At 38.7% G+C, this 26,958-nt stretch overlaps 1 protein-coding gene across 8 annotated transcripts in view; it reads left to right on the forward strand.

Annotated features, from left to right (window-relative positions):
- The window catches only part of LOC122844678 (rap guanine nucleotide exchange factor 6-like), a 129,722-nt gene that overhangs the window by 90,980 nt on the left and 11,784 nt on the right, over positions 1 to 26,958 (forward strand). For 5 of the 8 annotated variants that reach the window (XM_044140372.1, XM_044140373.1, XM_044140377.1 and 2 more), the window contains 13 exons: positions 1,458 to 1,622; positions 3,205 to 3,312; positions 3,401 to 3,604; positions 3,928 to 4,036; positions 4,581 to 4,824; positions 7,669 to 7,826; positions 11,727 to 11,741; positions 15,337 to 15,577; positions 20,099 to 20,266; positions 20,398 to 20,613; positions 22,852 to 23,063; positions 23,847 to 23,970; positions 25,441 to 25,464. In XM_044140372.1, the coding sequence (XP_043996307.1) occupies positions 1,458 to 1,622; positions 3,205 to 3,312; positions 3,401 to 3,604; positions 3,928 to 4,036; positions 4,581 to 4,824; positions 7,669 to 7,826; positions 11,727 to 11,741; positions 15,337 to 15,577; positions 20,099 to 20,266; positions 20,398 to 20,613; positions 22,852 to 23,063; positions 23,847 to 23,970; positions 25,441 to 25,464 (1,988 nt within the window). The remainder of the gene's footprint in view (positions 1 to 1,457; positions 1,623 to 3,204; positions 3,313 to 3,400; positions 3,605 to 3,927; positions 4,037 to 4,580; positions 4,825 to 7,668; positions 7,827 to 11,726; positions 11,742 to 15,336; positions 15,578 to 20,098; positions 20,267 to 20,397; positions 20,614 to 22,851; positions 23,064 to 23,846; positions 23,971 to 25,440; positions 25,465 to 26,958) is intronic. The other 3 variants (XM_044140374.1, XM_044140375.1, XM_044140376.1) reach the window with 3 other exon arrangements.

Genomic DNA, 26,958 nt, shown 5'->3' on the forward strand with positions numbered 1-26,958 from the left:
CCCTTTGATCCCATCGCCACGGCTCCAGAGGTTGCCAGGTATCGATCAGCTAATGGGCCTGAACGATTCTCTCTGCTGCCTTACCCGAGGAAAGCAGCTGGCTCTAAATCACATCCACTGGGGATGAGTCAATTCACAAGTGTTAGCATTTCCGCTTGTCTTTCCTAACTTTGTTCTTTTTTTTTGACCGACACAAAGCAGTTGCGTCTTCTAGTTTCTGTTCCCCAGTCGGACAAATCGTTTCCTGCAGAGTCCGCCGCTGAGGGGAGGTTAACAAACTTGGTGAAACAGGAAGAGCAGACGTGTCTTGAATGTTGTACATCGCCGCTTGACATTGAAGTTTTACACCAACCAGGATCAGTAATGCTCAGGTGTTATGTGGATTTACCCTTAGATAGACTTCATCTGCCTGGTTCTTTAGATTATGAGTGGCTGACGGCGCCACCCAGAGTTGGTCTTGTCATTTTCATGATTAATGTTAACATCATATATTCACTGCAAAAATACTAAATATTACCAAGAATTTTGGTCTGGTTTCTAGTATAAATATCTTTTCAACAAGAAATCTGAGGTGTTAGAATTTAATAATTCCTTAATATTGGTGAAAAGGTTTTAGTTCTCTTTGTAGATTCTGTCAGAAAGAGACCTGTGCCGTTACCTAGCAACCCCAGCCAAGCCCAGACTGTTACCTAGCAACCCCAGCCAAGCCCAGACCGTTACCTAGCAACCCCAGCCAAGTCCAGACCGTTACCTAGCAACACCAGCCAAGTCCAGACCGTTACCTAGCAACCCAGTTCTAGTTCCTTTGGCAGATTATTTCACTTATAACAAGACATTTTTCCCGGCTTATAAGTGAAATAATCTGCCAATGGAACTGGAACTTTTCCATTTATTCAAAACAAACTCCTAAATCTTGGTTAAAAGCTGTCTGTAAGTAATGTTTTTATTTGAAGTGTAGTAAGACTTTTGAACTAGAAGCTAGACCAAAATGTTTGGTTTGATCTTCTGTTTTTTTCCATGTTAAATTTGTGTAACTACATGATTTTAGTGTGTAAATATTTTGTCCTTTTATAATTGTTGCAATCTTTCCTTAAAATATTCATAAAGTCATCATCTTATGACTTTATTCTCATATTATTTTGACTTTATTCTTGTTTTATTTCAACTTCTTTCTCATATGACCTTATTCTTGAAATCATTCTCATTTTTCTAATTATTGAAACTATATTCTTGTAATTTTTAGTTTTCCTATTATGGCCCTATAGTACAAAGAAATGCATAGTTTCTTAAAGATTTTTTGGAAGTTTGGTTTAAATCTTATTCAATCCAGGAGAGTCGGTGCTTTCAGGTTCTGTTCAGGTCAGTCAGACTGGATTTGGGTTTGATTTTAGTGACTAAACATCCTGAATGCATGTCCTCTGTGTTGGACGTTAATGAAGCTTTCTGTGGGTTTCTAGGGAACTCCAGAGCGTCTGATCATGCACCTGGTGGAGGAGCCGTCGGTGGTGGACCCCACCTACATCGAGGACTTCCTGCTAACCTACAGGACCTTCCTGTCCAGTCCCATGGACGTTGGCAGGAAACTGCTGGACTGGTTCCAGGTGGACTGCTTCCGGGACACGGTCAGTTGGGACTTTTTTGTTCAAAAATGTCTGTTTTAGGGCGGCGGTTAACTAAAACTGTGTTTGGTTGAAGGTTAAAGAAAAGCAAAAGCTTCCTTCAAAGGGAGTCTGCATACAAATAACGGCTCAACTGAACACAGAGTTCAACCACCAGAGTTGGGTGGTAACTAGTTACTTTTATGCAATTACAATTACTTGACTAACTTTTTTAATAAATGTACTCTTAGGAGCATTTGAGTAATTTTCCGTTAAAGTTTCATAAGTTTAATTTGGAGTTTTGCCTGATGATATTTTTAGTTACTTATATGAATTATTGTGATTTTCATCATTAAAATCTCAAAATTTCCAACTGAATATTTTAGTCTGTCAAGGATTGTGTTCAAACTGTAAAAGAAAAAAAAATTTAAAAGATTTTGGGGTCATCAATTGTCTTCTACTATGGAGCCCAATTTTTAGCATTCTTGACCTGCAGTCAGGGGCCAAACAAAGTCATTTCAGGGGCCAAAGTCATTTCAGGGGCCAAACAAAGTAATTTCAGGGCCACAAATGGCTCCCGGGGCCACACTGTGGGCATCCCTGGCCTAAAATGAAACTGTCTTATGTTGTCATGTTTGTGGATGGCAGCTGTTTACCTGCAGATCGATGCAGGTCCAGCCAGCTCAGCCGTCTGAGAGCCAGCTGCTGATTGGCTCCTGCCTGGATTTGGGTTTGGTTTTTAACCTGGGGTTATTGTTGTTAGTGTTGTTCTGTCAATAGTCGTAACTTTGACATCCAGCCTGGAAATCAACAAACTGGATCCAGGAGCAGAATGTGAAAACAGCAGGAAAAGACCCACAAATGTAGCAGAAATGTTTGTTTTTTAGTGTTTTTTCTCTAATTATGAATTAAAATACAGTTTTATGTTTTATGTGATGATCATCCAATAACTCAGCTGTTGTTTTTCTTTTGTTGCTGTTCTTTTTTCAGAGAATAAATCTGTGATGGATCTATATCTGTTTATCTTTGCTGCTTCTGGTCCTTCAAAGTCTGTTTTCCAAATGTGAAGTATGGAAAACAAAAAATTAATTTGGGGAAAAACTTTTGTACTTCCTGACTTTATTCCCTATTTATTCTTCCATCCTTCCTTCTTTGTGTCCTTCTTTTATTTCCTTTTCTTTATTCATTCCATCTTCCTTCCTTGCATCCTCCCTTGTTTCTTTTATAATGTATTTATTTTATTCTTCTGGTCTTCTTTCATTTCTTGTTATCTTCTTTTCCTTTCTGTAACTTTCCGTCTTTCAGTTTTTCCTTGTCGTATCTGTTTTTCTTTCCTCCTTTGTCTCCTGCCACCTTCCATCTGTCCTTCCTTCTCTTACTTCTTCTTGTAGGGTTTTGAAATCATCCAGTGTTTATCTGATGCGACCAACGTGAAGCTCTGGAGACGTAGAGACTTTCACTCTGCGCTATAAATACTCTGCTGGAGCTCTTAACACGTTTCTTGTCAAACTATACAAATAGCTTGAGGTTTTTAAATAAACCAACAGGGACACAGAGCATTAGAGAAACTCTTAAGGTTAAATGAAACGTCTGTTTTCTCTCTCAGGTGACGAGAATAGTGCTGCTTTGGGTCAACAACCACTTCAACGACTTTGAGGGCGACTCGGCCATGACCCGCTTCCTGGAGGAATTTGAGAAACATCTAGAAACATCAGTAAGAGCAAATAAGAACAATGACCCAAAGTTCTGCTCCATTTTGCTTTTCAGATTATAATTCCGTTTTCTCTCTTTCTCTGTGGCAGAAAATGAAGGGTCATCTGAGGTTGCTGAACATTGCCTGCGCAGCCAAGGCGAAGTGGAGGCAGATCACGCTGCAGAAGGCGTCCAGGGAGTCGCAGCTGCATTTCAGCGTGCAAGGAGGCAGCGAGAGAGGATTCGGCGTCTTTGTGGAGTCGGTGGAAGAAGGAAGCAAAGCGGCAGAGACCGGACTGAAGCGGGGGGATCAGGTGAGGCGGCGCAATGACATAAACATTTAAATATGCAGCTTTGATTGTTTTTATTGTGATCAAATTCCTACAAGTTTTACTTTTAACCAGCTCAGAACAGAAAAGGATGTAGACGTACAGATGATTGTTTATCTGGATTATTATTCATAATTACAGCAGGCTCTGTAACTATCAGGGGAGTCATGACAAAGGAGCAGAGTCAGAGTGGTTTTCATAGTTGACCTCTGACCCGTCATGGAAGCAGAAAATATAATGAAAAGTTATCAAATGTGACGATGTTACATTTACATTATCAAATCTATTTTCAATCTGTTGTGTTGCAGATCATGGAGGTTAATGGTCAGAACTTTGAGAACATCGCCTTGTCCAAAGCCGTGGACATCCTGAGAAATAACACACACCTTTCCCTCACCGTTAAAACCAACATCTTTGGTCAGTAGAGCTGGGTTCTTACTTTACCACAAACTACCGATAGTGCTTAGTAAAATATAACTTAATGGTTTAACTTGGTGGTTACCAACTCCTATTGTACTCCACATCTAGTTGTCTTCAATCTTTTCCGTAAAGTTTTATGTGGCCCAAAGGGAGGCGTGAATAAAACCTTGATGCTGGAATAATATTTTATCAATCAGGTGAAATCAATTATCAATGGAAGAAGATTAGGATCACTGAAAAAAAATCTGAAGTTTTACTTTTATTTCAAAATTTTCCTGAATTATTCAAATTTTTATTTTCTAAGATCAGAGATCAAAATTCCAGGGTAAAAACCGTCCAGATTCTGAGAGAAAGAAGTCAAAGTTCGGTTTGTCATCAGTACATTTTACCACAACCGGCCCTTTAAGGACACTTCATAATCTCGATGTATAACATAGAAATGAGATTGACATCCCTGCTCCAGATGTATAAAGCTGATAGATTAAGAAGTTCAGAAGCACTGTAACCGATATCTACTCTTCGTTTTGCTCCGACTCTCCAGTGTTCAAAGAGCTGCTGAGCAGGATCATGCACGAAAAGAAAAACGGTGGCCCTCACATTCCTAAGATCCAGGAGAAGAAAGGCAACCGTTTCTCCATCGCCGACTTTTCCGGAGACATCGAGTTCCCCACGGACAGCAAAAGCACCCGGAAGATGAAAGCCAACACCGTGTCGGGGGGACGCAACAAGATCAGGAGGATGCTGGAGAAAACGCGCTTCAGCATCCTACCGCCCAAACCGTTCAGGTAACACTGGGCAGGAATCAGTGGGAAACATAAATAAGGTTTTCTCTAATCCACATTAGAAACACAAAGAAGCTACAATTTAGTGCTAACGACCAATTTTCTGAAAAACATGACTTAACGTGGTAGGATTTGTGTCAGGATGCTAAATGTTGAACTTTATCCTCTGACAACATGATCAAAAATCAAAGTTTTTACTTTTTCATGTTTTTCCTGCTGGTATAAGTAAAAAAACGATTGAAATATTTCACATCATTTCACATCACAATGTTGGTTAGTGTTTCATTTATTATGTCTCTAAATCATTTCCAACCAGATGAGTTTTTACTCTGGATTCAAAGACGTTACGGCACCACAGATCTATTCACCACCAGATCTGTGGTGAATAGAAGCTGAATTCTGCTTCTATTCTGTTCAGAATGTTTTTTAAAGCAGTTGGTGTTTTACAGACAGTTTTAAGTGAAACAGCAGCAAAGTGTTGTCAGTATATAATATCCTGTAATCGTTAGCACCAGCCATAACGAGCCGTGGAGAAATTGTGCAGATGGAGCCCGTATTCGATTTTCCACCTGTAACGTGGCGATCCAGATTTGATTTCATCATTTCATTTTCTCTCCATGCCTCGTTTAACTGCAGGCTGCGGCAGCGCTGCAGAGACAGCAGATCCTGTTCTCACCCTGTTAATTACGCAGCTAACTCACTCAACACACACACACACACACACACACACACACACACACACACACACACACACACTCACTCACTGCTGACTGAATGCTCTGAAGTGAATCATTTGCATCAAACCTCGACGTTCTCTGTCTCACACCAAACATCGGGTGACGGTTTGATCCAAGCTCAGCTTTCAAAGGTTCTCCACTGCCAGCTCTTTATCAGCTGAGCTGGGATTTTCATCTGCTTTGTTCCAACTGAAGCCACATCAGGGGACGAGACGTCTGATGAAAGGACAGGATCAGATAATAGGAGTAAAGCAGGTTATTGGGGCCGGTAAGGATTCACCGGTTCCTTTCATGAAGAGGAAACCTGATAGCGTTTGTGTCTGGGTGTATATCCAAACAATACGTTACGTAAAAAACATTTTAAAAGGAGAGCAATTAAAAATAACATGTCTGCTTTCACAAAAACACTTGAAGCTTAAACTAAAAGCAAAATTATTCCACTTTTTAAGGCATTATGAGTTGTTAAAGTTTTATTTTTGTGGTGGAAGTTGACTCTGTTAAGTACTTATTTTGTTGTTTAATTTCAGATTTATGTGCAAATGTTACCTCAAAGTTATTTGTGGAAAGATTAAGATAATAATTCAGCATGTCTCTTAATTAAGCTCTTCTGATTGTGAAGTAATTTATTCAATCCTTTCAGAGAATAATAATGATTTGCTTTTCTGTTGATGTGTTATTGATTCGACGCTCGGTAATAAAAACCAGCCAAAGAAAACTAATCTTTATAGCTTTGTGACTTTATGACATTTTCTGTGTTTATTACAGCAAACATGTCGTTACTTTTCTTTCACAGTTTGGTAAAAGTAATTTGTTGTTTCTGCTGTTCGGTGTGAATATAAAGGATGAGGCTTTGACCCGTAGCTCCTCTCCTCTGCAGAGCTCCGTTTCTTGTTCTTTTAGAAATAATTTCCTGCCTTTCATGCGTTTTAAATGTTGTCTCTCTCCTGTCTGTGTCTCTGCTGCTTCAGGGGCCTGTTTGGGTAAGAAGAGCTCTTGTTGTGTAATTCCCCGTCCTCCAAATGTGTGTCAATGTTCTCAACAAGCTGCCAAACTCCGACACAAACTCCTCCACACACCTTCACTACAAACATGTCTAGACTTTATGTGGATGTTGTTTTCTATAAACTGGAGGCATTTATTTAAATATGAAAGTTAAATCATTTCCAGATCTGGATTAACATTAAAAATAGAATATTTTTGCATTTCCAGGCATTATTTGCCATTATTTACTTTAAATAATCTGCTAAACTCTAAAATTGATCTTATTTAGCCTTTTGCTGTAAACATGTTTAGTAATTTTTAATTTTTTTTTGTAATCTCATCTCATCGCTCATCTTGTAGTCTAAAGTTGAACTCCAGCCCCACGTTTGGGACAGATCTAAAATTTTCAACAACAAAAAAAGATACATCAGTTCAAACATTAAGAAATGTTCAGGAATATTAATGATTAAAAATAAACCCAGGACTTTATTTAAACCTTTTTTTGTGCCAAACTGAAGCAACTTCTTTAAGCCTAAAAACAAAAAATGGGATTGCTAATGATCAGTAAGATTTTCTCCTCTTTGATTGTCCAGTTAATAAATAAATATGGTCACTGATATGATGCATTCACAGTAACAGTGTGTCGCTGTTGTTTTTTCTCAGGACAATGAGTAAATTTATGAAAGTAAAATCTTATCTTACCAGATTTGTGATTTAAAACCTAATCTGTGTAGACTGCCTTTAACTTCTCACTAAATTATTTTACTGGTTTATCCATGACGTATTTAGAGTAAAAATACAGAAATCTACTTAAAGCATAACAAAAAAGTAAAACTAAAATGAGTTTTTTTGCTGTTGTTGTCTTGTGAGTTTGTGTTTTCTACCCATGAATCCTTCTGCTCAGTTGCCATTTCTTTATGTAATAATCTCAGAAAGATGATCTCTGTAAATGTTCTTGACTTTGTGCCCCGGTGGACATTTTGATTGAATCATATGTTAATATTCTCCCAGGGTGAAGCTGCTTCTTTTTCCCCTTTCCTCTAAATTCATAACAAAGAGTAATTTTATCACCTCTGCTGTTATTTCATCCCTCTAATCCCACCGCGCCTCCTCTGATTCCTCTGCGCAGTGATGGCGGCCTGGGTCAGAGTCAGGATGACAGCATCGTGGGCACCAAACAGTGTCGTCACAGCGTCGCCATCATGCCCATTCCTGGAAACCTGTCGTCAAGCAGCCCTGACCTGCTGCAGCCGGCGACCAGCGTACTCGACTTCTCCAACCCCGCCGGTGAGGAACCGGCAGTAAAACCGCTTTACATCCCAAAAACACACAAATACAAAGTCAGAATAGACACCAGTAACAGTCATTACATTCTGATGCACTGCAAAAACACAAAATCTTACCAAGTAATGGTCTAATTTTAAAGCAAATATCTTAGAAAGAAGACAAACTAACTTAAAAGTAACTTTTCCGTTAGAAATAGGAGCCTATTTGAAATAAATAATTCCTTAATATTGACAAAAAAAAATTTCTAGTTCCGCTGGCAGATTGTTTCATAAAGAGATCTGTGCCGTTGCCTAGCAACCCCAGCCTAGCCCAGCCCGTTGCCTAGCAACCCAGTTCTAGTTCCATTGGCAGGTTATTTCACTTTAACAAGACATTTTTCTCATGTTACAATAAATTAGAACTTTTATTTACTGATTTGTCTAATTTACTAACACTGTAAATCTTTTATAAAACACAAAATTAACATTTACCAGAAAATATTCAAAACCCTAAAAGTTTATAATCAAAGGGAAATGTAATTTAAAAACTGTATTATCAGAACCTCAGGAAGTTTTTGTGGTGAGAAAATCTGGAATATTTTGTGAAATTAAAACAACTCAAACTACTGGGTAAGAAAATGGTTTACACTAAATATGAGAAATAGTCTTGATATATTATGTTGTTGTTGTTATTGTAGCATTGTTAGCATCAATATTATAACTAATATGTAGTAGAGTTACTATTAGTAATACTCTTACCAATGGGAATATTGTAATTGAACATATTTATGTTGTTAAATTACTTATAAATAGCAAAAAATCATAATTATGTGCTGCTGGAGAAATGTTGGGTTTTAATAAGTCCATACTTTTACTCAATCCTTCAACATTTATTACTTATTGTATTACTGTAATTTTAATTGTAAATTTGGACGTTCAGTAAGATCAAATTAAATGAGTCCTTGTTATGGACATAATGGCTGAACTTTATTTTTCCTCTGGTTTCTTATCAACTTTTCCCTGTTGAAAGTAGTTAGTGGATTTAATCCAGACAGGCTAAATAGATTTAATATCCTCTTGGATAAAACGGGTTTTTAGTTTGAAACTTTCTGTGGATGTTCTGTAGGATGAAGATCTTTACTCGTTATTGATGCTGTTCTTCCAGTCGTGTGTTTTGGGTTGTGATCCTGTTGCTAAGCAGACAAAACCAGCCTTTATCCCTGAAACCTTTGCACTTCTCTCCATCCTTTCTGTCTTTTCTCTGTTTTTCTGTCCTGGGGTTTCGTCAGTAGAGGTCAGTTGGGTTCAAGCTGTGAAGGCGTGTTGGTCATGTTATTACAAATTACATACATTTACCTTGGAGTTCAGTTATTTTCTCTTTTCTGCTTCAACAAATCTGGTGTAGCTTTGTTAAAAAAAGCAAAAATATATGCATTTTTAATACATACTAGAAACATCAGATGCATTAGATTGTGGTCACTTTTTCTCTTTCAGGAGAAATAAAACAATTTTTCACTGAATCAAAAAGTTTGTGTACATCCAGTTTGAGGGAAAACACTAACTGGCCTACATGAAGATGATTTGGCTTTTTGTGACCCCAGATAGTTAAAAAATTACCTTAAATGTGTTGAAAGGTCTTTTTATTGAACAATCATTGTATGCAGACATTTAACTGGCATGTTTCAGAAAGTCAATCAGGACAAAATGACATGGAAATATTGTCAAAATCTGTTGACTCGTGTCGGATTGTAATGCTGTTTGCAGCATGTTCACTTTTTAGTTTAAGAGCTGCAGAAACATTTTAGTTTCTCTGCTCTCACTAAATGAACATCAGGAGAAAGCCTAGATCATTTCTGTGAAATGTAAAGGAGAAGCGACTGAGACCTAAATCCTGCTTCTGAGAGCCGACTGTTCCTCTCAGAGCTTTTCCTCTGGAATCTTATTAATAATAAAACTAAAAGAAACTTTGAAAGTAACATAAAAAGGAGAAACTTTGGCAGATTTGTGTTTTATTTAGTGACATGCTTTTGAAGATGTGTTGATATGAAAAGAGAAATATAAATTTAAAAAAATCTAAAAATGTCTGAGCAGGAAGGAAGCGCTCATTAAGCTGCGGCTCATGTTAGTAAGCAGCTTGTTGCTAGGTAACCAGAGTCGGGCGGAACCTTCAACTGGCAGGTTGTTGCTAGGTAACCAAAGAGTGGGCGGGTTAGTTGATTCCAGTAGCCTAGCTTAGCTTGGGTTGACTTCAGGTTGGGCAGCTAAAGTCTGTCCTCGGCCTACATTCCCCAGAATGCTGTGCAGTTCTGGATCAAAGTTCAGTGAATATTCTGTTGGACGTTTTGCCTATTTATATTGATCACATGTATCACGATTTATGTTATTATAATTTATTGCCGACAGTGGTTCAAAAAGTTAACTTTCTCATACAGAAGCAGCATAAAACATCTGATGAGATATTTATACAACACAACTTCAGACATTTGTTCTTTGTTTCCTCTCTGCTAATACAGGAACTGACAAGTTTCATGTTTACCATCAAATAACCAGAACAGAAAGGCTAATGGGGGAAAGAGTCACTGGGGTTTTTCCAAACTGTTTCTGTTTCTCATGGACGAGGATTAACCTCCAGTTTTTCATCTGCTCCTGTCACAAAGGTTCCCGACTCTGTAATTATAGAAACTAATGGGACTCATTGTTCTGTTATTTATGTGGATGCAGACAGAATGTCAGAGAGCAGACTGAGAAAGAGAAAGGCGACATAAATTGTTAGTGTCCATGATTTTAATTTATCCCTCTAGCTGTATATCAGCTCTGATGTTGTATATCTCTGTTTTTACCACCTCCTTTCCTGTTGCTCTCCTTCCTTTTACTAAAGTTTAACTTCTTTTTTCCCAAAATGTACCTCAGATTTGAGCATCCCTGCATTAATCACATTAGCATAAAATCATAAACGTTTTGCCTTTTTCTTTCATTTACTTTGCCTTATTGTAAATCCTTTATTTTGTAATTTCCTCCTTTTGTTTCACTTTGATTGTTTTTGCTGCAGTTTGTTTTTATTTTATGCACCTGCAGCATTTTCTAAAGTTAAATGAGGAAATCTTTTGCATTTACCCCAAATGAATAAGTATAAACTAAAAATGGGACTAAAAAAACCCTGGTCAGTAGAATTTAATGTTAAAAAGGGTTAGATATGAAATAATGTAATTTTATGGTCTTAAAATGTCCAGATTTTCCACATTGAAGCACATTTAAAGCACATGCACATTTTAAATGTGCATGCTCATTCATTCATTGCTTATTATTTTTAACTATAAATTTAAATGCCAGCGGTTCTGTTTTTTACATACTTGTGTATGTTTTACATTTATATCAATAAACACAGATCCTGAACATCTTTAATGTAGCATCCTGAAGCTCCTTTAATATTATTCTGAGACATGATGAGAGTTAATGGTTCTGATTAAAAACTATTCATATTCATAACCAAAAGCTCTGAGTTGCAGTCATTCATTCTCCAACGTGTGACTCCTCGTCTGGCTCATAACTCTTTGCTTCAGACATCACAGTCTGTCAGTATTTGTGAAGTAGAGCATGAGTCTCTTTTGCTTTGCGGGATGATTTAGTCGCCCATTCATGCTCTACTTCTACTATCAGGCGTTGATCTCTCGCCTGGTTTTTTGTGTCGTCTCAAACGTGTAACTCTGTGTGGAGCTATTTTCCCGTTTCTCTCTGTTCCTCTGTTTCTTTCTTCCTGAGCTGTTTTGTGATTTTAAACAGATGTTCTAGTGCCGACATGTTGAGTCATCTCTGGTTTCTTGTCAGATTAACACCAGAGCAGCAGCTCTGTGGGTCTTTCCCTCATTTTGTTGCCTTCATTTGTTCTTACTGTGGTTTCTCTTTCTCCCTACTGCTTGCCTAGCCCTTGGATTGTACTGTAAGTATTTAAATACCTTTACTGCTGCTGTTGGCCCAAATCTCCCTCATAGTTTGACACCTCAGACTTTCTGTAATCTCTGCGTCTTTCAGCTTGTAAAGATTATTGAGTTTTTATGTTTTGTGCAAAATCAATAAGTCAGACATTGAAAATGTTGTACACCCTCAACTCTTACAAAGATATCTCCATGACAACGTGGTTTCTAACGTTTAATGGTTAGTTTAATGGTTTGACCATTTTTCTCAACAGAACTGGCTGGTAGAGCTTTTTTAAAGGTTTGATGTTATATTGTTGAATCCACTAATTTTGTACAAGATTAGGGAATCGTTTTTATTATTTTAATAAATAACACAGAAACTATCGAGCCTGAAATTAACTGGATACTGTTGTGATATGAACCAGTTTTACACTCCAGTGGACTGAGAAGATTGTACCAAGAAAGAAGCACCAGATACCAATCAATTCAGATCTAAATACAATGACAAGAAGTTTAAATGTGACAAGATCACAGTACCATCAGTAAAACATGGTGGTGGTAGCATAATGCTGTGGGGTGAATCCGAGTCAGAATCCCTGAATCAACATGTGGATACTCCAATAAATAATCCTCCTAAACACAACTATTAAAGAAAATCACAAACAGAATAGTTCAGGTAAATGATTAAAATCAATATCTAAAGCTAATTAAATAAATCAGGATACTGACAATATTTAACTTCTTTAACATGAAACAACTGTAAAATGCTTGAATGAGAACGCCATAAGAACATAACATCCACCACTGACACAAAAAAATGTCTGTTTGTGGTAAAAAGAGAAGAGAAAAATGATAAATTATGCAAATAGAAATTATTTGTTGCTCTAAAACACAGTGGGAAAAACTTTAAAAAATGTCAACGAACGAAGACGGCAGGTGATCCTGTCAGAAGGTTTCCATTAACCAGCATAACAAACCCATGTCCAAAAGTCTCTGTGACTCCAGTGGATAAGTTTATTAACTGGATGTGAGAGCAACATTCAGATCAAGTGTGCAGCAGTGGATTAAATGCAATTATCCCTCCTCCTTTTCACAGGATATAATAGGTGGATTTTTATCTGAGAGCTTTTCACACTTTAATCACAAGTCATCACAGCTAATGAGACGAAGCGTTTAGCTTCCACACAACCTGCCCTCTGCTGCTGTGAGCACATGCAGCTTACATGCAGCTTTTTCCAACTGCTGCAAAATACTCCGTGCCATTCATCTGTCACAAACAGTAAATGTTTTGTTATTGATATTAATGAGCTTATGGTCTGCAAAGTGGCCATTTATCTGCATGAAAAAGGGCCAATGTCAAAATATCAGTATGTCCTATTTCCCCTGAACAGCCCATGAAAGTGAGCTGGAGGTTAAAGCTGATTAATTGCTTCTGAATTATTCAGCTACACAAAGAAAACATAAATGTGCCATCCCTTGAAATAAATTTTAATTATGAATATTTGAAGTCAGAGAAAAGATAATTCAAGCTGCTTTCACATGAGCTAACCTATGGACTGTGTTGTTGTATCAAAAAACATTTTATGGATTGAAATATTACGTCCTGACTCGTTTATGCAGTTTGTTTTATGCACCCTCTGTGTTGGTGTTCAGTTTTGGCTGTGCAGCTTCATCAGAGCATCAACATGACGTCTCCACCTGGCTTAAGGTTTTTCTTATACAACCAATAAAATATCCAGCTGCTCAAATAATTACTGGGTGAATCAGTCAGAAAGTGAGCTCAACTCTGCTGAGGCTGAGTGAATTTTCATCAGTGTAGACAGAGCATCTGCTTAGCTTAGCATGGAATTAAGTACATTTTTATATTGGTTGACTGCTACAACATTTCAGCGTTTTAACATTTGTGTAGCTGGACATGAAATCAAAACAAACTCAATAATTTCTCTTTGAATGATTTATTGCTTTTCGCTTTTCTCTCTTTATACCAAAAACTGGATGATAAAAATCTTCAGTTTGGTGTTTTGGTCTCAAATAGCCTTTTTTTTTTTTTTTGGACAGTTTTGTTTACATTCATTTTATTTTATTTTTTCTGTTTTTCAGTTAAAATGTCTTCCAGTTCCAGTGTTAAGTGTTCATTAGAGTTTAAAGGTTATGGATCTCTGAGAATGTGTTCTTTCTTTATTATCACTTTATGATGGTATCAAAACAACAATATTATCATTTATCACAATAAGTTCTGGGACAATTTCTTATCAGGAAACTCTATATTCTGATTTGAGTGTCAAAATAATCTTCAATGCTGCATAAAAAACTAAATAAAAGGAAGCCTAAAATAAAAGAGAAACACCATCTTTATCTGTTCTTTGAAAATAAACAGGAGAAACTAAAAGATCAATTTTACAGCTCCCCAAACAAGCAGGATGATTGATTATCTGCTTTTACTCCAACTGTATTGTTATTGGTTTTGCCTTTGGCAGCTTGTTTGCACTCATGTGCTGCTGCTGTAATGATGGTAATAAAGGTTTTGTCATCCGAACACTCAGCCTCTGCAGCCATGTCTTTATCTAGCTCTCTATCTGTCTGTAAGTATTGGACCTTAGCATCCTCAGTAATACAACACATTTCTATTTTAAACACACACTGGTGTGGAACTATTTGGTAGCTATGCTAATAATTGCTAACAGTTAAGTTTTATAGGTTTTGATTAACAGCATTACTGTTTTATCCTATTTTTTTACCAAAAGGTAAAGCCTCTTTATTTCAGATTAAGAGCTCTTGAATCGGACTTTCATGTTTTGCTGCCGTTTTAACTCGGACTGTCACAATAATAAATTTTACTGGACAATAAATTATCCCAGAAGTTATTTAAATAAATGATAATATTGTTGTTTTTCAAGTATATATATTAATTTTCAAGTAATATAATAGTGATGGCATAACTGTGCATCCTCAAACATCCATAACGATTTAACACTGGACCTGGAAGACATTTTAAATATCCAAATTAAATAAACAAAACAACAAATAAAATGAATTATGAAGTTTCCATTTTTATTTTCAGAGGATAAAAAGATTCACCTTTTTAGCTCCAGTGACAAGAAGTAAGTTTGGAGGAGACAAGATCACAGTACCAGCAGCGAGGCATGGTGGAGGTATCATAATGCTGTGGGCCGAATCCACTGCCAGTGAAAAGAAAGAAGAACTTCCCTCTGAGTCAACATAGATGTTACAATAAACAATCATCCCAAACACAACTGTTATTTAAAAAATTATAAAATAAATCAATATTTAAAGCTAATTAAATAAATCTAATTACTTTACATATTAGCTAATTTATGGAATAAAGAAAAAAAGATTTTAAATGGCTAGAAATGAGCATGCCCACCAAAATGATGTAGATAAAATCACCCTTAGAAAACGACCAGTTGAGACCAAAACCCCTGGAGGCTTTTTATCCAGTTTTGACAGAAAGAGAGGAAAGAGGCAGACTTTAAACATAAAGATTTAACACTTTAAGTTAAATCTACATATATAACACAACTGTGAGGGTTTGCAAATAATTGTTGGAGCTTCACTCATTCATTTTCATGTGTAATTGCTCGTTTCTTCGGTCTGTAGACATCCCAGACCAGGTGATCCGCGTGTTCAAAGCAGACCAGCAGAGCTGCTACATCATCATCAGCAAGGACACAACAGCCAAGGACGTCGTCACCCACACTGTCAACGAGTTCGGCCTCCTGGCGCCGCCGGAAACCTACTCCCTGTGCGAGGTGTCCGTCAGCCCAGAGGGCGTCATCAAGCAGCGCCGGCTTCCCGACCAGCTCTCCAAACTGGCCGATCGGATTCAGCTGAACGGCAGGTGAGCTGACAGCAATTGTAAGCTGCTGTTGGGGTTTGTTTCCCAGAGCTAGCATGTTTCTGCTGCACTTTGGAGCATTTGTGCTTCTTCCTAAGCCAGAAATGCACAAGTGGTGTTGCAGTATAAAATTTTTATAAAAATACTTCTTTTTTTTAACATAGGAATGATTTAAACAATGTTCAAACAGTTGAAAACGTTATTTCAGAAGACGGTCATCACTGCATATCAATAAGAGAAATAAATGCTGTTGCTACTGATCAATGTTGCCATTTTAAGAAGTTGTCAAATGTTACTGCTTTATTGTATATTAATTTAGAAGGAACTGAGGAGTATTAACTGCTCTCCATGCTGAGTTATGAGGTTACAGAAGAGTCAGTGAGCTGAATTCATGAATTCCATTTATTAATACCAGAATACAGCTGGTCCATTCTGACCTGCTTCCTGTAAGAGCCAACAGTCAAAATGTCGTCCCACAAGAGTTTCCCATTCCCTTTATCTCTCTGAGCTACGCCCCAAAGAGGGCGTTACCTAGCGCCTAGCATCCTGTCATCCTCTAGCATTAGCTTAGCAACTAACTAAAAGAGATAAAAGGATTATTTATTCTCAACAGAACTTATATGCTATAGATGTAAAATAAGTTCATATTTCTACCCTCTCCTCTTCTTCTGTTCTTTTGTTTGCTTCAGTTTTAAATGTATTTTCTCTGTTTATTCTGTGCTAATTAGCTTGTATTGTAGCAACGGGCTAACCTAGATGCAGCGTAGCACAGATCCAGTAAGGAGGAGGAACCGCGTCACAAGACCCGCCTCCTGGCTCTGATTGGTTGTTTCTAGTTAGAACTGGGAGCACTGGGAGAAAGTAAAGGAGTTCATTTTTTTCACAAATTGTGACAGTTTCAACAAATGTGTAAAAAAATATTTTTTATTAAAGTTACATCCTGCAGCTTTAAGGGACGTGGAGATAAATCGGTCTGAGAAAATGATTTAAATCTTAATCCACAGTGAAAAAAGGAAGAAGCTGGAAGCAAACCACAGACTTTCAGATTACAGACTGAAAAGTCTGTAATCTGACTCATGAAAGCTTCGAAAAGCTTTCATGAATAACCAAAAGCAGATGCACGACATAAAACATTAACAGTCAAGAACTTTTTCTTCCTTTTTCTTGACAGATTATTTCTAGATTGGCTGAAACAGCAGAAGTTTAAACCGCTCTGTGTAATCTTACATTTAGAGGTCTTGTCTTGACCAAAGTATCATCCGTATCTTTCACACTGTGGCTCCAGACTTCACACAGTCTGCATGAGATTAGCTGTGTTAGGAAGCAGATCATGTCCCTCTACATGGGACAGATTAAATCCTTCCTGAGGAAGGGCTCTCAATCCTCTTCCTGAGGACACCGGGTGATTTATTTCATTCACTTAACAGTTTTTTGGCTGCGCAACATGAATATAAACTACTCAGGACTCCATCTGTTGAACTGAAATACAATCTGTAAGAAATAAAATAAATGTAAAACAAATTTGTCTCAGGTTGACTTCACAACACACACTCATGTTCACTCTATTTATTCCAAAAACAGAGGAAATAAAATTCAACAAATAACCCTAAACAAACTACACAACATTATTTAGCGACAGTTATAAAATTAAACATAAGTAAAATTAATAAAACATTAATAATAAGTTAACAAAACATGGAAACGTTACTCATAAACACCATGTATGTTTAAATTTGTCTAAAATATGTTAAAATGTAACACAGAGCTGATCCTGATACTGTTACAGATGGCAAAAGAAAAAGGGGGAGGAGCTAGTTACTGGTTGCCATGGTAACCGCCAACCGGAGAGCAGCATAACAGAAGTTAATATACCAATAAGAACAAATAAATATTCTTCTCTGAATGTGAAGATTAAAAAAACTCATTTTTACAAACTTTACATCCATAATATTAAAATAAAATCTTTTTTATTGTCATAATCACAAATTTCTCTGGTTTTTCAGCGAGTCAGGCTTTTTTCAGCTCACTGAAAATCAGATTTCTTCTTCTTCTTGCGTCGTTTCCATCTGAAACCCAGCAGATAAATTGAAGAGGAGCAGCAGATGCTGCCTCCTCCATTTCTTTTTCACAGTTTTCCCCGTCTCTCCTCCCCTCCTCCTGTCGTGAGGGTCCCTCGCCGGCCCCCTCCTAACAAGGCTAGCATGAATTTTTCATCCTCTGTCAGGGCGGGGGCCTCTGCAGGCAGCATGGCATGTATGGAATTATTCATACAGCCTCATGCAAACATTCCTGATACAATTAAGACACTGAGCATATCTAAAGCTGTACACAAATTCAAAAATACACATTAAATGTTTTTAAGAGATCTTCAGTTTTGCATTTGAATAATAGGAGCCTTTATGGTTAATACAGAGGCTTTGGTTCTGTTTGTTGATGCGTTTCGTAGCGTCAGCAGTGTGTGCGTTCACAGCCACCAGCAGAAGTTTAGCAGAAACGTTTGGGAGCGCTGTGTCTCTACGTCTTAGTATCCGCCGTCCTTCAGACTGCAGCGCTCTGCTGCTGCTGATTGACAGCAGCTCAGGGAGTGGCAGGCTGAGCCAATAGCAGGCCTTCTTCACCCTGTCAACCTACATCGAAATTAGATGAGAGGATGCTATGCTCTCACACGCACACGCACACACACGCACACACACACACACACGCACACACACACACACACACACTCTGAGTGTTTCCACTGGGTATTTCTCAAAGATTACCCTGATTCTATTTGTTTATCTTTAATTTTGTCTCTTCTGCTGTCCTCATCCTTTCTTATCAAACTGCTCTTTGTTTTTTCTTCATTGATCAAGTTTTTCTTTTTCTACACTTGGCTGAATATCTATTCTACTTATCAGTTACATTAAATCAGCAAATTCAGATCAATACCATAATCTTACATTGAAAATATTTGAAATAATCCAGCCTAACTACTTTTTCTAACTATTAAAAATAGTTTTTTTGCCGTGGTGGCGTAGGGGGTAGCATGACCCATGTTTGGAGGCTTTGAGTCCTCAACCCAGACGTCACAGGTTCGATTCCCGGACCCGACGATGTTTGCCGCATGTCTTCCCTCCTCTGTCAGCCTGCTGTCACATAAGGGACACTAGAGCCATAAATTTACCCCTGGAGGGGTAAAAAAAATAGTTTTTTTAGATTTATTTTTTATTTTTTTCAGTTTATTAAGATTTTGCGAAACTTTTTATTAATAATTAACAAGTTACCCGGTTGGTGAGAAGCCATATTAGACTAATTACCACCAAGGAAAGTGAAAAACTGATAGAAAACGGCATCAAGGAGCGGCATGCTGGGTTTATAAATCTCCATGGCAACCGTCACATGGCAGCTAAAGTTCAAATAATGGAAATATGTTAATCGCTACTGAGATTCAGGAAGTTAAAACTAAGGTGGGTCATTTTGCCAACATACTTTTCAAGTTGAATACGTAGAGAAACACCTTATACTCTCTGAAAAGTACAGTAGAGTATCTGTGATGCTGTGGGCTTACTTCCCACACTGCTGATGTTTTAAGGCTTTTCAGACATTTAGCTTGTGGCCACCAACCTGAATGTTGCTCTGCTCTTCTTCTGTTGACCTTGTTTCACATCTCGTGTTTTATGAGCGGATTTAGCTCCGTCACAACACGACCTGTTGCTCTGCTTTCCAGCTTCTCTGTCAGCATTATCGTGCAATTTAGTCTCCAGTCTGTGCCAACACTTTACTGCTGTGAGAGCCCACTCCAGGCCTTGAGTCCTCAGAGGGTCTGCAGGATGCCTGCATTACGGCTCCATTAGAGGGAAAGTACCAAGGTTTAGATTTATAAACACAGCAGCATATAGACGGAAGAGACGTCCTCCTGGTGGAGGCTGTAGATCAGGAGTCAAACTCAGTTTCATTTCATCAAATATCTGAATGTTCTTAAAGGACCAGTTGTACCAGAATGTATTGATAAAACCCATTCAACTGTTAAAATATCAATAAACAGCAGCTCCTCCTGGATTTTATAATTGTTTTTCTTGTTTTTTGCAATCAAAACCACATGTTTTTGGATGCTAATTTAGAAATATTTTTAAGGAACTTTTATATTTCATAAAAGGGGGAGCAGGAAGCAGTATGGATGTGTGGAAAATATAAACAGTTACACAAAAGTGTTTCACTGTAAAGATGGTTTGTGGTGTATTTTGTTGCAACCTGAAGTGTGAAATAAACTTCAGTGGAGTTTGAAAACAAAAGATGTGTGTAAAGGTTCATGTCTGGTGGAACGATGTGAGCCCAGTTGATTTTATATTTTTTTTATTTTTGGGGGGATTTTATTGTAATCCTTTGGGGGAAATCCAGAAGTTAAAATTCATTGAGAAAATATTCTGAAAAGACTCAAACGATGAAACGTTATGCAGCTTGAAAAAGGGCGAAGAAAGACGGGTTTGGAGAATATCTTTAAGGTAAATTATCCTTCCTCACTGTCTGATTGGTGTTCCCCTACAGATACTACCTGAAGAACAACATGGAGACGGAGACGTTGTGTTCAGATGACGACGCTCAGGATCTGCTCAGGGAGAGTCAGATCTCCCTGCTGCAGCTCAGCACCATGGAGGTCGCCGCCCAGCTGTCAATGAGAGACTTTGAACTCTTCCGAAACATCGAGTCCACAGAGTAGGCAGCTTGTGATTTATATACCTACAAAACTTCATGTGACTGTCAAAAAATCCAGAAGTTTAAAGTATCAAATATAAGGCAAAATGTAGAAATTGTTGGATCAGTCGTTGTTTTGTCTCTGTTGGTAGGTATGTGGAGGACTTGTTCAAGTTGGACTCGTCTGCTGGGTGTACAAACCTGAAACAGTTTGAGGAGGTGATAAACCAGGAGACCTTCTGGGTGGCCACTGAGATCCTGAAAGAGCCAAACACCCTGAAGAGGATGAAGACCATCAAGCACTTCATCAAGATCGCTCTGCACTGCAGAGAGTGCAAGAACTTCAACTCCATGTTCGCCATCATCAGGTGAGTTCAGCCTGTCCACTCACCTGATGAGACCTGCTGGTTGGACATAGATTGTTGTCTTAACTGGGAAACATCTGGTCCACTAGGGAAAAGACCACAACACTCTTTAGTGTGGACGTTGTTAGAGTGGGAAGAAGACTCAAAGTTAGATATTTTCAGTGTTAAAGAGCAAGTCAGAGGAAGCAACAGAAGTTGATCAACGGTAAACGTGGCTGCTTTGGTTGTTTCATCTCCAACCTTTCTGGGTATGAAAACAAGCCGTCTCACATAGAACATCATTTTTACTGTGGTGGGAACTAATTGACACAAACTGACGTCAGTAGATAACAGGAAGGCTGAAATAATTAGAAAAGATGTTAGCCAGGTAAACTTGATCCTTTCTAATGGAAGATACAATAGTCTCCACCCTCACACACAGTGTGACGTCACCTGTTCTTCTACAATAAAACACCACAAAGTCCAGGCCAGAAATAAATACTGTGAACACTGATACTGACAGAAACCTGAATCAGATCAAAGCTTCACAAATACTGGAAATAAGCCAGGAAATCATGTTAAAAGTCCAGAATATCTTTTTTAAACGATGTTCTGGAGTAGTGTTAAAAATCTCTACTGAAGGTTATATCAAAACATCTAATTTACTTAACTTTCTGATTACTGAATGTTTTAATAATGTTTGAGGAGAATCAGGATTATGTCTCAGATATATCAGATATATCTTTTAGGCGTTAAGCTGTATTTGTAATAATCCGATCCTTTGTTCACGGCGGTGAGAAACCCGGAGCAGAGCAGTCTGACCTCCATGTTCCCTTACGCTGCTGCTCACAGCAGGATCTCTCTGTGCATATGGCTCTCTGATGCTTAACCTGCCCGGCGACAGGAGCACATCTGCCACTGTGTACAGGAAACACAACGTTCTCCTGCCGACACTGTTAAAGTCTGAAATATAAACCACACTGGATTTTACCTAAAGTTTCACCCTCACTGCCCAATATCACAGAATAAAATGTTTTTGGATTGTAGGAATGTTTATCACATGAAATTAGATATCAAGCAAATATTTTCAGAATCTATATTTCTGCTTATAAACAGATTTATCTTCCATAAAACAAAGTATGGATCCAAACACCTTCAGCCCCACATAGAAGTATTTTTGTGAATTAATTTCTATAGGAAGGATACCACAATTCACATTTAAACCAAAAATGCTTAACTGGACAAATATCTAATAATTTATCAGTATTTAAAATTTAGAAAGGACAAAAAAACACCCCTACTTTACATTGTTGCAGCAGAATTATATTTTCTGCTTTGGATTCTTAGTGAACTGCTTTTAAAAAATATTTTTATTGAAATAATTACAGTTCACAGTACTTCAGTTTCCTTTTGTTTCTTTTGTGAACTAACTGCCTGGTAGAAGTGACTCACTTTACTAACTACCTTCAGAAAAATACACAACACCCAGGATGAAGTAAGTGTTGAAAGGTTTTTGTCGCTTCATGTATATTGTCATAAAAAACACAAGTTTTCATGTAAAACATAGAGAATAAAGTAAGAGAAAGAAAAGTCAGCACCTCACCGTTCCCTCATTTCCTCCTCCTTCCTGCCTTCATCCCTCCTTCCTGCCTTCATCCCTCCTTCCTGCCTTCATCCCTCCTTCCTGCCTCCATCCCTCCTTCCTCCCTCCATCCCTCCTTCCTGCCTTCATCCCTCCTTCCTGCCTCCATCCCTCCTTCCTGCCTTCATCCCTCCTTCCTGCCTTCATCCCTCCTTCCTGCCTCCATCCCTCCTTCCTGCCTCCATCCCTCCTTCCTCCCTCCATCCCTCCTTCCTGCCTCCATCCCTCCTTCCTCCCTCCATCCCTCCTTCCTGCCTTCATCCCTCCTTCCTGCCTCCATCCCTCCTTCCTCCCTCCATCCCTCCTTCCTCCCTCCATCCCTCCTTCCTGCCTTCATCCCTCCTTCCTGCCTTCATCCCTCCTTCCTCCCTCCATCCCTCCTTCCTGCCTCCATCCCTCCTTCTTCCCTCCATCCCTCCTTCCTGCCTCCATCCCTCCTTCCTGCCTCCATCCCTCCTTCCTGCCTTCATCCCTCCTTCCTCCCTCCATCCCTCCTTCCTCCCTCCATCCCTCCTTCCTCCCTCCATCCCTCCTTCCTGCCTCCATCCCTCCTTCCTGCCTCCATCCCTCCTTCCTCCCTCCATCCCTCCTTCCTGCCTCCATCCCTCCGTCCTGCACAGTGGGCTCAACTTGGCACCGGTGGCTCGGCTGCGAAGCTCCTGGGAGAAATTGCCCAGTAAGTATGAGAAGCTGTTTGAGGACCTGCAGGACGTCTTCGACCCGTCCAGGAACATGGCCAAGTACCGCAACGTGCTGAGCAGCCAAAGCATGCAGCCGCCCATCATCCCGCTGTTTCCTGTGGTCAAGAAGGACCTGACCTTCCTGCATGAAGGTAGGAAAACTGAAGTTTCTGTCTGATTTAGACGGAGGTCTGTTGAAGGTTCACATTAACAACACAAACTTTATTTTGTTTTTACCAGATTTTAGAGGATAAGCCAACATAAAATGATCTATTATTATGATTGGGAAAAAAACTGAAAAGTTTGTATCAACTTTACTGTAAAATTTGGCCGGAGTTTGCAAAGCAGCCAATCCAGGAGCAGCATTCGTTTTCCTTGGTGCCGATTGGCTGTAGGATTTAACCAGAGTCTGGTAGTAAATAGTTACATTTACTCAGTTACATTTCATTATGGACGTTGTACAGAGTTAGTTCTAGCTAAATAAACAAAACTAGGTTTAATAGTCATTTTGCTCCTTTACATGTGCAGCATAAAGTCAAACTCAGGCTACATTGAACCTGCTTCTGCTTCCCCATCGTGTCTGTAAGCTACCAGGTCAAAGGCAGGTTAGAAAAACTTTCACTGTCTGGCATTTTCTGCTAAAACAGAAAGTTTTCTAAATTGTGAAAGTTTCAAAAATAAGTACTGCCTTCCAAAGAAAGTGTTAAAAACAGGAACAATGACGAGAGATTCTCTCTTTTCTTTTACAGAATATGAATGTTTCATAAAACGCTGAGAGCTCACTGAGAGTTACATTGGTTTGCTTGTGTGTGTGTGTGTGTGTGTGTGTGTGTGTGTGTGTGTGTGTGTGTGTGCGTGTGTGTGCGTGTGTGCGCGGGTGTGTGTGTGTGTGTGTGTGGGTGTGTGTGTGTCTGCGTTCACCTGTTTCCTCCCAGGCAACGACTCCAACGTTGACGGCCTTGTGAACTTTGAGAAGCTGAGGATGATCGCGAAGGAGATCAGACATGTGGTGCGGATGACCTCGGCCAACATGGACCCGGCCCTGATGTTCAGACAGAGGTTAGTTTATTTATTCATCATCCTACTGTTACTGCTTTCTATTTTGCTTCAACGTTGTTGTTGGGACCAGTTTTCAGATCTTAAGAGCGATTTAGGTGAGTCAGATTTTATTCAATCTGTTGTTAACTTACAGAAATAAACTGCTTTCGTAATGTTGATGCTGTTTTATTGAAAACCTAGAGATTCCTTCTAAGCTGCTTCATGTAACTTTTATAAATAAGATGTTTTATATCATCTGTGAAAAGATCCTCTTCCTCCCTGAGCTGCTATTGCTGTCTGAAGAAATGCACCAAAAACAACCAATCACAACAAGGGGGCGGGTCTTAGCGCTGTTAATCAACCTCATATTTGGACTGCTAAATATGCTAATGATCTAGAAACGGCTCACTGTTACAGAAAACTGTTTGTCTGCCGTCACATGACTTGAAATAATTGCAGGCTAAAAGAAAAAAAACAACCCAAAATCAAACAGTTAAAGTTGCTCTGTATTTTTTGTCGACCCAAAATTTGAAACAGATTTTTAGGACTTTATATTGGGGCTCTTGTAGATTTTCATTTTAAAATTTTTTATTTTTATTTTTTTGACTTTGGGTCAGGATTTGTGTCATTTTTTTCAAAACGTTTGCTATATTTAGCCAAATTTATGAAAATAATACCTCTGTGTTAGCTGCAGTGTAGCATAGAGCAAGGGCTGGAGGGAGAGGATTGATGGACAGCTCTAAGACCCGCCTCCTGCCTCTGATTCGTTGTTTCTAGTTAGCACTTAGAGAATTAATAGGAGCTCAGTTTTTCCAGACTGTCACAACATGATGGAAAAGTTTCATCCTGCAGCTTTCAGCTTGTTTATCTTTTAAACCGGCTCTTCCTCCTGTTTACTATCAGACTGGAGGAAAAATCCTCAGAGTGTTGAAGTGTGAAGGTAGATGTTAGGTTTACTTCTGAATCCTAAAAACAAAAAATGTTGGCAAAAAGGGAAGCACGGCTACCATCCATCCTCCAGCCAACCTGAATCCCTCAGCCGTGGGATCAGGCGCGCGCTCAGCGTCTCGTCCAATCAATTCCCTTCGCTTCCTCCCCTGGTCATGTTTGGGTTGCAGTTGTTAACTGGAATGAAATGCAGATTGGAAGTGGAGGTGGAATTGATGACAGCTGCTGCGTGTGGCTGGTGTCACTCAGTTTGTTGTGCGTCTGTCACTGCTGCGGTGCATGACTGCCCCCTGCAGACACTCCCCTCTTACTACACGTTCAGGAAGTCCTGTCAATAAATTCTGTAAATTAAAACATTAAAACACACTTTGTGGGTTGATGAGGGGAGAATGTCCCACATGCGGTGTCCTCCCATCTCCGGTCATTTCCTGTTTCTTGTGGTGGCATGAAGTCTACATAAGTCTCGTCTCCTCCTCCACTCCTCCCCAAATCGTTAAACTTGTCTTTAAGTCACGCTTCAATCTTCACGCCTCTTGCTTGCAGGAAGAAGAGGTGGAAGAGTTTAGGGTAAGTTGTGGCCCTGTTTCAGTTTTTAACCCAGTTCCAGTCTGGACCGGCTGATATTTTATCCACCCTGCATAAAACTCTGCATGTGTCCCTTTTTCTGTGTGTCTGTGTGATTAACCTCCCCATTTGCATTCGCAGTGCTCATCCACATGAATCCATTGATCACCCATTAATTATCTGCCATGTTCGTTAGACTCTGAAGTCAGATAGTAGCTTGTAATGGTGCTTTTTAAATGTGTTATGATGCATAACTGGTTGCATATTCTAATGCAGTCAAAGTATTCCTCACATCATTCCAAACCCTGAAATGTGCCGTTTGTTTAAGATGTCAGATTTAGTAATTTATTCTGAAAATCTTGTCCTAAAGTATTCAAAGTTCTTGTTCACCTTTTTCATATTAGAGCCATAAAATTTATTGTATTTTATTTGAATTTAATTTGATAAACAAAAAAAATAAAATCTCCAAATATGGTTTATAGATTTCTTTTTATGAATTTCTCTTATCCTCCATACTTCTTGTTTTAAAATGAACTAAAAATTGAAGTTCACTGATGTTTTCCATCCAGTCTGACTGAGCTTTGGCATTTTCTACAAAGAAATTGGACAAAAGTTTTAGTCTCTAGACGTCCAAAACTTCTAGAAAGGTTCCCTAGAAGATGTGCTGCTGGAATTAAACTCATATCAATAATTATTAGTTAGTTTTTTGTTTTGAATATCTGAAATAATGCCGATCGGGTGGCATGACCTTCCCTCTGTTAACCAGAGTCTCCACACACCATTTTTTATTTTTAAGCAGATATAGGGAACGGTGGGGAAACCTGAAACTGCTGCTGCGCAAGTGGTTACCTTGTTGCTAGGTAACCAAAGAGAGTGAGTTGCTAGTTACTTATTGAATATTTGATCAAGCGTATTATCTACTGATATTGATCGATATTGTTACTGATTTATTGTCCAGTTTTGGGTTTAATACAAATATGTGGCTCATCTTTTAGAATTTATTTGTGAATAAATAATTTTCTGTCATATTCACAATTTGAAGTTTTTGATTTTGCCCACAATGAAACTCATTAGATAGAAACTCCTAGTCGTAAAGTCCGAAAGAAAAAGTGGAAAATACTCCAAAAAACTTGATGTTTCTCATCTCCACATCAGCTCCGAAAATTAGTCACCAAACCAGTTTCTCTGCTGGCTGTTGGTAAAAATGGAAAGTAAAATAAACTGTTTCAAGCATTTGCAAATACTATTTGACTCTGGTTTGTGTTTGCATCTCCACATCTGCATCTCCACGTTGAGAATCCTGCATCTTGTGTTTCCTGACCCTTTTTGCCTCCATCGGACAGAATGTCCTGCACTGTCAGCATGGCGCATAAGGGGGCGCTGCCGCCCTCCCCAGCTGCATGGTCCCGTTTTAAACTGCTGTGCTACAAAACAGATTTTCAGATTTTACTGAAGTGTTTTTCTGTTTAAACTCAGTGATTTTATTATTTTTGCCTC

Source organism: Gambusia affinis, linkage group LG15, assembly GCF_019740435.1.
Source record: "Gambusia affinis linkage group LG15, SWU_Gaff_1.0, whole genome shotgun sequence".
Lineage (NCBI taxonomy): Eukaryota > Metazoa > Chordata > Actinopteri > Cyprinodontiformes > Poeciliidae > Gambusia > Gambusia affinis.